At 49.5% G+C, this 9,831-nt stretch overlaps 1 protein-coding gene and 1 pseudogene across 1 annotated transcript in view; one reads left to right on the top strand and one right to left on the bottom strand.

Annotated features, from left to right (window-relative positions):
* Positions 1–1,393: 1,393 nt before the first annotated feature.
* LOC102758530 lies at positions 1,394–2,961 on the bottom strand (annotated as a pseudogene).
* A 4,917-nt stretch (positions 2,962–7,878) lies between these two features.
* LOC102758245 (cytochrome P450 2A13) overlaps positions 7,879–9,831 on the top strand; it is a gene marked incomplete at its 3' end in the record, with an annotated part of 2,764 nt that continues 811 nt past the window's right edge. Inside the window, exons 1-3 of the mRNA XM_015560938.1 lie at positions 7,879–8,114; positions 8,594–8,756; positions 9,548–9,825. Of these exons, the coding sequence (XP_015416424.1) occupies positions 7,935–8,114; positions 8,594–8,756; positions 9,548–9,825 (621 nt within the window). The remainder of the gene's footprint in view (positions 8,115–8,593; positions 8,757–9,547; positions 9,826–9,831) is intronic.

The raw sequence follows: 9,831 nt of genomic DNA, 5'->3' as shown, positions 1-9,831 counted from the left end.
TACAAGTGTGGTTCTGAACTCTATATCTTCCATTGACAATTTTGTCCTGTTTCTTTGTCTCCGCATTTTGTTATGCTTTCTTGGTGCACCCCCTAGTGGTCTTTGTGCGCAGTCTTTTAGTTAAGCCTTGATTGTTGTAGCTAACACCAGGGGGGATTTGACCTCCAGGCCAAGTGGCTGTGAGAATCAGCTGTGACTGAGTGAGAGAAATACTGTCCTCTATGGAGGTGCTAATCTCGCCTTTGCCTGAGGCTATCGGGCAAAAGCCTCTGTGCCGGGCTTGGGCGGGGCGGGTCCCACGGGATCAACAGGGCGGGCAGAGAGAGAGAGCAGTTATGGCCGCTCTCAGTCCTGTCCCCGGTGCTCTGCCTCTCTGAGTCCCAGCAACCGCTTCAAACCTCGGAGAGAAAGCTGCCTTCGAGTTCCAACTGAAGCCAGACAGTCCCGCTTCTCCCGTTGAGTCTGGGTCCCTAGAGACTTGCCCAGAACTGGAGCTCAGAGTCTGCGACTCCCTCCCGATTGAAAACGCCAACTGCGCCCTCCGCTGCCAGCCCGCTCCGCGCACTCCGCACCTCAGAATTTGACTTCAGCACTGCGCCTTCTCTGAGTGTCCGTATGCGTTACTCTTTCCTCCTAGTTGTAGGACTTCCACTCAGCCAGTGTTCCTGTGGTTCTGGATGGTGTCCGTTCTGTCTTTTAGTTTCACTTTTGAAATGGTTGTTCAAGGCAGTAAACTCCGGCCTTAACCTATGCCGCCATCTTGGTTCTCTCACTTTATTTTTAATTTTAATTTGTTTTTGGTTTTCATGTCCTTTATTATTCTGTAAAAGGTAACAAAATATACAGAACAAAGTTATGCCTTTTTAACTAATGTTACACAGCCATATTACTGCTTATATATAAATATTATACTCTGTAGCTGATCATTATTAATCAGGTGTGAGAGTCCAATCATGGACTCTCGAATTGTTAAAATCAGAAGTTTATCTAAGCGTGTGTCCTTCCTGCTGTTTATGCTGAATGAGTGAGGATGCTGCCTTCCGAGGGAGGAAGTCACTGTGTGCATGTGTGTGAGTACTTTCGACCAGTTTTCAAGCCTCAAAAACATAAATATAGAGATGCATCCTTCACAGAAATCAAGTGCAATTAATCAATCTGAGCTAATTTCAAATACAGAAGGAATATGGCACGGACTGGGGCCACTGTGGGTTCTGTAATGACACGACTCACACACACACACACACACACACACACACACACACACACACACACACCAGCACGGAGCTGCCCTGCAGGCATGCAGCGGCCCTTTCCTTGATTTGATCAGCCCTGCTCCCAGCACAGATAGGAAGTGATTCAATAATGATAATAGTAAAAATCAGGCTGTTTGGCACTATGATACAAATGGGACGTAACCAGGGAAGCCCGAATCCTCCGTGCCCTCCTCCTGCAAGTTCTCGAGGACGTTATAGGCCACCGGCTCGTACACAGAGGGCGGCGGGGTCAGTGGGGTCGGTGGCGCTGTCATCACCAGCTGCAGCTCCTCCTTGGTCTTCACCAGGTCATCCTGGGCTTCCTTGGCCCGGTGCTGCCACTCCTCCACCTCATCCTCCTTGTGCCTGCGCGCCTCCTCCAGGAGCGCGATCTTGGCGGTGTCCTCTGCGAGCTCCGCGGCCAGCTGCTCCTGGCTCTTTATCTGATCCACTGTCTGCCTCTCCAGCTCCTCCTTGGCTCTCAGCACAGCCACGTGGTCGGCCTCCAGCTGCTCCGCCTCCTCCTGTGCCCGCTTCCACTCTTCTCCAGCTGCAGGGCCCTCTGGATCTTCCTCGGCCTTCTTGGTCTTCTGCTCCTTCTGCTCGTAGTCCTGGAGCCTGAGCATCAGCTCCCCGCTCTCTTGCATCATCTGCTCCTTCTCTCTCTCCATGTCTCTCGCCTCTTCTCCGTTTCCAGATGCTGCCGCTCCAGCTGCTTCTGGTGCTTCTCCTCATGGACCTGGGCCTTCATCTGCTGCACCTCGATGGTGTCGGGCTTCCTGCGGTGCATGTACAGCTCGCGGTTCCCCATGCAGAGCTGCAGGATCCGCTTGTTGATGCACAGGCTGGGGCGTAGAAGACGAAGTCGATGGGCTTGATAACAAACTTCTTGTCATTGAAAGAGATGTTCCTGATCCTACTCCACTTAAAGCCAATCTTTGGGGTCAACTTATCATCTTTCTCGTAAAGATTTAGTCCCAGGGCTTCCAATCCAAGCCACAGGTCTGTTCCTTTCTTATTTTTTATCTCAAAATAGTTGATCCCGTATATTTCCAGGTCCTGGGTGATCTTCAGGTACTCCAGCATGGCGCTGTCTTTGAGCATCCTGCGGTGCCCCGCGTGCCACACCTGGATCCAGTCCTCCCACTGGTCCCTGGTGAGCTTGTGCTGGTCCATGACTCTCTGGAAGATCAGCTGCTGGGAGCTGAGGTACCCGGACTTGTGCAATTCTTTGTTGTAGTCTCCAAACTTGGCCTGCACAGGGTAGGAGCCGAGGAGCACCGCAGTCTGGGAGGGCAGTAGATCTCATGGCTCAGAATGCCCTCCTTCACTTGGAGGAAGAAGAGCTTCTGCGTGATGTCCTGGATGAGCTCCTCAGGCACGTCCTCAGGGTAGAACTTGGCCCTGAACTTGAACTGCAGGGGATTCTCCTTCCTGACCTCTTGGGCCCACACCTTTTTATCAAGTTTCAACCAGGTAGGAAATCCTTTATTATCTGGAGACCGAAGTACCACACTTCCCGCAGGCCCATCGTCATCACCACCTGATCAAAAAGCTGCTTTCCTGTCGTGTTTGGCTGGATGGCGAACTCCAGCTCAGCATCCATGGTGGTGACTCGGCATGGATTGGTTTCAGCATTTTTGGTTCCTGTGGGTTCTCCGCGATCCTCAGGGGCAGCAGCGGACACTGCAGTGGGATCCGCGGCTGTGGACGGTGCTCTCCACGTTGGTGCATGGGCTGGGTGCCACATTGCAGTACTTTAAATTTGTTTGTACTATGGCCCATCGCATAGCAGGCAGTACAATACTGAGACACTGTCGAAAATCCCCTCAAAGAAGGAGAACTTTCCCACCCAATACAACACTGAAATTTCTCTCAGTAATCTGTCTATGGCGTTTATAGCATGACTGGATGCCATGGTGCATTCATCAATAATGAGAAGTTGGGCCTTTTTAATAGTTTTAGCAACTTCACTCTTTATATTGAGTTTAGAAATTGAAGTTTCATTTAGTGGAATGGGTAATTTATATTGGGAATGAAAGGTGCTTCCACCAAAAGTAAATTTGCAGCAATTCCTGTAGATGCTGTGGGTAAACAGTACTACCAAGACCTCTAATATAATGTATTAAAACTTTATAAAGATATGCCTCCATGCTCTGAGGGCCAGTTCCTGCCTCAAACCTCGCTGCCCTCACAGGGAACAGCTCGGGGAGGGTGTAGCCATTTCCAGGACGACCGCTGCAGGACTGACTTCCTTCCAGTTGGTCGAGCCTCAGTCGTGATGTTACACCCAGGGTTTTTATATAAATAGATGCTCAAAGTCACTAACCACCTGAGAGATGCAAATCAAAATGACAATGCGGTACCATATCACGCCTGTCAGAATGGCTATCATCAACAAATCAACAAAATAAATATCACATGATATCACTCATATATGGGATATAATGATCAACATAAACTGATGAACAAAAACAAATCCAGAGACAAGGTAGCACTGAACAGACCGTCCAACCTCAGAGAGAAGGCAGGGGTTAGAGATCAACCAAAGGACTTCTATGCATGCATATTAGCAAACCAATGGACACAGACACTGGGGCAGTGGGGGCTTGCCCTCTGGGGTGGGAGTGGTGGGGGTCGGCAATTGGGGAAAATGGAGACATATTTAACACTTAAAATACATACATACACACACACACACACACACACACACACAAAACAAAACAGAACAAAACCCTTTTGTGGCTTCCTTTTGCTTCTAGATAGAATCCAAACTCCCCAACAAGTTGCATAAGGCTCCATATGACCTGACTCCTGCTGATGGCTCCAGTTTCATGAGTGAACACAGCCCCAGGTCTCTACACTCTAGGAGCACTCAACCATACTCTTTGGGGCTCTCAACTTTATATGAGCTTATTCCTCTGCCTGCAGTTCTCCCTCACAACACTCCCTATCCTTCCATGGAAAATCCTTCTTAGCCCTATAGGGGCTTACCTTGAACCTACAAAGTTGATCAGGTGCCATTTCTGGGCTCCCACAGCTCCCTGGGCTCCCCGTTCTGGCTATGAGCCCTCTGCCTGTGCCTTCTCCTCCCAGCACTGTCCATTCTGAGCTGTCACTTTCTTGTTACTGATCTGTCTCCCTCTGGAGTGAAAGCCCCATGAGTTCAGGGCTCAGGACTGTCTTAGTAACCCCTGTGTTCTCAGTCTTATCTAGCAAAGCCTGGAAAAACTAGTGGTTCAGTGAGCACTGGTTCAATGGCTGCTAAATTTGTTGAGTGGCTTACAAGTCTGATGTGTGTGTGTGTGTATGCGTGGTGTGCATGTGTGTGTGTGTGTGTGTGTGTGTATAACCATGAGAAAGAGAATTTTCAGAGAGGATATTTAAGTTGATCCAATGAGAATAACCTACCTAGAAATGCTCTCAAGACACACCTGTCTTGTGGAGGCTTTTTCTACTTAGTGTAACCCTTGAAAATGGAGGGAGGTAAATACTCTGAAAAAATAAGGGAACTACTTATTTTTTTAAGAAGGGCCATGGAGCTGGGCTGTGATTGATTTCAAACATAGATAGGCACAAGTCAATCTCAGATGCTCATGTGTATATAGTGTGGCCCACGTGCCTGCATACTATACCAGAATGCACACAAACACAGCCACACACTCATATATAGTCAGCTGTTTTACATATGTATATACAGATATCAAAACATCAGGTTGGACACAGAGACACACATGCAGATGTCACCCAACAAGCATATCCCAAAGCATGTACTCATACTACCTACAGACACAGAGATCGGCATGCAATCAGGCACTCTGGCAAGGACACACACATACCCTATCATGCACCCAGATATGCATATATGAGCATAAACAGGTATGGATACCAATTTATGCACCAACACCCCCACCCCTCAAAGACAGGTGTGGGCATGAATTTATCAACATGGACACACTGACGCATACACGCACACACACATTCACAGACACCCCAAGCATGTACCCAGAATGATACACATCTGCAGGTGTATAAATAAGGATAAACATGGCAGAGGCATCTGGGATAACCCACTGGATAAAATGACACAAATACGAAGGGATCCAGATCCAGCACACACAGGGCTAAGGGGCAGGCTGACGTACAGGGAAGGAGAAAGAGAAAGTCAGAGACAAGGGGATTGAGATAGAGGAGGACAGAGGGGAACGTCCTGTGCAGGGCTCCATGCCCACCCAGAAGATCCTGAGCAAGAACAACTAATATTTATTGAGTGTTTACTGCTATGTATATCACACACATTAACCCATCGACTCCTCACCAAAATGCCAAAGGGTTGGGTACTGTCATTGGCTTCATAGGCTCAGAGAGGTTAGGTTACCCATTCAGGGTCACACATTGAAGAAAGGATAAGCTTAGGATAACAATCCATGTCTCTATCTTGCTCTTAACCATTGTACCATCCATCCAGAAAGGAAAACTGAGGCCCAGTGAGGGGAAGAGATATCCTGGATTCAGCACCAGCTCTCTTCTGAAGCCTATCCTGGCCACTGCACACGGGCACGTGTCCTTTCTCTGGGAGGTAAGGCATGTGATGTCAGAAACTGATCTCTCACTCTATGTTCCAGGGTCAGGGACATGACCTCAAGTAATTTTCCCAGTCTTGACCCCTCACACCCTCCCCACCCAGCTGTCTGTCTAAACATTCAGGGCCCTTCCTGATGCCAACTTCATAGGGAAACAAACTCCTCAAAGTCCTACCTGCTTCCTTCTCAAGGAACAAGAGGGTAAAGGAGTGGCCCAGGCTTGAGGCCAGCCCAGGTGCAAGAATGGAAACTAGACTTTTGTTGGTAAGAATGCAATCCAGTGTATTGATATCAATTACAATGCTATACACATTCAATTATATAATGTTGTTAACCAATGTTACCTCATTTTGTAAAAAGATCAAAAAGAAAAAAAAGATTAGGGGATTGCTACCTGCCAAACCCATGCGAATCCTCCTTCCCTTTTCTTTCCCCCTCCAAAACCAACAAACAGCTTTCCTCTCTCTGCTTCATTCTCCACCCTTTGTTCCCTCCCTACCGGTCTCATAGCTCAGGGGCCTACAATGAGTTGAGCAGCATGCCAGTCCTCAGAGTGCCAGCCTCACCCACTTGCACTCACCTGAGATTAGAGGTGGCACCTAAGTAGGATGGTCCAAATATTGGAGCCTGCCCAGTGGCCGTCAGGATCCCCTCTCAGGCCCACATAGGACCAATCTCAGTGCTCATCTGGTGCTCATGCTGGAGCCTGCTGGGATCAACCTCAGAGCCCACATGGTGCCATCATATGCCTTCTGGAAGCCAGCCTCAATGGGCCACCTGGGTCTACTCTCAGAGCCTGCTCAACACCATTGGTGCTCTACTACTGCTCTCCTGGTATCAAGTTCAGTGTCAACTCATTTTCAATCCTAGTGTCTACCTGGAAACAAGCTCAATGTCAATGTGATGGCCCTCTGTCCCAGGGCTATCTGATGCCTCCTCCCCGCCCCCCCCGCTCAGCATCTCAGGGCCCACCTCTGTTCCCAACATTGAAACTTACTCAAATCTGTCCTCTTATGGTTCCCTCTGCCTGATAATAGCAGCCCTGCTGAGCCAGGAATTACCTATAAAACACACACCCCCTCAAATATAACCTTTCCACTGGTGGCAAATTCAGTCCCAGAAAGGGGGAATAAAAGTAGAGAGCAGGAGAGACATATGTTTCCCTGCCCACTCTCTGTTCTCTGCCCTCATCTTGCCCTTATATAAAATGGGAAGCATAAATAAATAAATGAATAATAATAATAACAATAGGAATGATGGAATCAACTTGGTGGGTTTCCCTAAGGATCTGGGCAGGGAGTCATTGTGGCTCTCTGTAAATTATATACCTGCAGACAGTTGGGATTTTTCGTACCGTATTGCACTTGTCATTACTATTTGCCAAGTCCTGGCCCATCCCTCTGCCAACTGAGACCATGAGTCAATCTTCTCCAGTTCTGTGGAAAGTTCCACTGAGATGTGGTTCTGGTTGTCTCTCCCTTTCCCAACCAGGAATGGGCAGTCCTGTGGCATGCCATCTTGACTCCGCTTTGAGGTGCCAATGAGGATTCTGGGCATGAAGAGGTGGTATTATGTCCAAAACAAAAGCAGGTCAGCATCTGGGTCAGGAGCTGACTCCATGATCCAGTCCTTAGCAAAAGATCCCCAAATCCACAGCCACATGTGGATTTCTTATTCCAATACCCTTAAATCTTTTATTCTTCTCTCCCAAGACCCTAAACTCCACAACTTTGATGTTCTTTCTCACTCTGAGTCCCCAAATCCCAAGCTCAGGGACTCACACATGCAAATATTCCAGAATCTTCAGCTCTGAAATTTGTCTACTATCTCTGCCCGCCCCCTCTCCCCCCAAGTCCACAGTCCTGGGCTGGCCCCTCAGGAGAAGCCACAAATTCAGACTTATTAATCTGCTCTGGAGTCCCTCCCTCCTCCATTGTTGGCTGCATCCCAAGCTAGGCGGGAGCATGGTGGGAGGTATAATTGGGAGGTGAAATGAGACACTTATATAACCAGGACCAAAGGCCACCCCTCTCTGCCAGTTAGTATAAAGACAAGCCGTCCCAGCCTTCACCATGTGACTCTCACTCTCAGCGCCACCATGCTGGCCTCGGGGATGCTTCTGGTGGCTTTGCTGTCCTGCCTGACAATAATGGTCTTGATGTCTGTCTGGCGGCAAAGGAAGTTCTGGGGAAAGCTACCTCCTGGTCCCCGAGCGCTGCCCTTCATCGGGAACTACTTGCAGCTGAACACAGAGCAGATGTACAACTCCCTCATGAAGGTGTCATGAGGCAGGGAAATGGGTGTTAGGGTGGGGTTGGGGGCCTGCCCGGTCTGGCTGAGACTTTGTAGCAGGGGATTGGCAAGGTTGGACTGAAATCTTAGCAAGGAGGAGGTTTTTTAAAAAATATGTGTTTGTATTGATTTCAGAGAGAGGAAATGAGAGGGAGAAAGAGAGAGAAACGTCATTGGAGTCCAAAACCCTGGCATGTGCCCTGATCAGAATCAGGGGATCAAGCTGGTGACCTCTCGGTGCATGGGGCGACGTGCAAGCAACCAAGCCACACCAGCCAGGGCAAGAGGGGGGAGTTTTGAAGGGTTAGTACTGGGGTTCTAGCCAGGAAAGACCAGATCTTGGGATGTCCAGTTCCTTGACTGACAGAACTCGGGCAAAGTGTATCCCAGTCTGTGAAGTCTGGGTACAGAGTCAGTTCAGAGTTGGGGCTGCTCCTTCTCACCACTCCCCTGCCTCTCCATCAGATCAGCCAGTACTACGGTCCCGTGTTCACCGTCCACCTGGGCACTCGGAGGATCGTGGTGCTGTGTGGACATGAGGCTGTAAAGGAGGCTCTGGTGGACCAGGCTGAGGAATTCAGTGGGCGAGGCCAGCAGGCCACCTTTGACTGGCTCTTCAAAGGCTATGGTGAGGGGGACGCTGGAGGGGGAATGTGGTCAAGCAGACTTGATGGCCTCAGTGTCCCAGCATTCTTCTCCCTGAGGGAGAGCCCTTCCTCGGTCTCCTCTGTCCAGTTCTGTTTATCCCTGTGTCCCCTCTAACTTGTCTTAGTGTTTCTGCGTCTCCCTGCTTCTCTTTGCCCCATCTCCTGGTTCTCTCTCACTAGATGGCTCTTCTTTCTCTGTATCGCTTAGAAGCTCTTGGAATTTTTGCTTTGGAACCCTGGTCCTCTGTCTCCAAGTGTCATTTGTTGTTTTCTCCTTCTCAGCTCTGTGCCTCCCCATGTTTCTCTCTCCCTCTCCTTGCCTCTCTTTTCCTTTGTCTTAGAATCTCACATTTCTGCTTCACAATCCCCATGCCTCCACCTCTTGGTAAAAGCCTCTTCTCTCTTCGAGGCCACCTCTGCTTCTCTGTATATGTTTTTCTCTCTTCTCCATCTCAGTCTTAGAATCCTTCTCCATTTTTACTCCCACTTCCCAGAACTCCACATATCTCACTTCCCCTCCGTCCCTCCTGCCTCTTTCTCTTTATGTGAGTGTCTCTGATTCTCTGTACATCCGTGTTGCCCCTTTCTTCTAATTTTCTTCCAACTTGGTCTCTTTCTCTTTCTGTATTTCTCTGACTCTGAGTGTTCTCTTTCTCTTTCTGTATTTCTCTGACTCTGAGTGTTCTCTCTCTCTCTCTCTCTCCCTCTTCCCCCACTTTCCTCTGACCCCACCCCTCTCTGGCCACTCGCCACTCATACATTCCCTTCCCAGGGGTGGCATTCAGCAATGGGGAGTGCGCCAAGCAACTCAGGCGCTTCTCCATCAGCACGCTGCGGGACTTCGGCGTGGGCAAGCGTGGCATCGAGGAGCGCATCCAGGAGGAGGCGGGCTTCCTGCTTGAGGCCTTTCGGGGCATGCACGGTGAGCTTGGCACCCCAGAGAATAGAGGAGGAAAACGCTGTCCTGGCCTGGGAAGGGAACTAGGTTGGGGGAAGGCGTTCCTCGAATTCTCAGACTGGCATCCCACTGCCAAGTTGACTCCCCCCCACCCCCCC

This window comes from Myotis davidii, unplaced genomic scaffold (genome assembly GCF_000327345.1).
Source record: "Myotis davidii unplaced genomic scaffold, ASM32734v1 scaffold736, whole genome shotgun sequence".
NCBI lineage: Eukaryota > Metazoa > Chordata > Mammalia > Chiroptera > Vespertilionidae > Myotis > Myotis davidii.
Note: the sequence above shows the minus strand (reverse complement) of the source record. Positions and strands in the feature narration are given on the sequence as shown.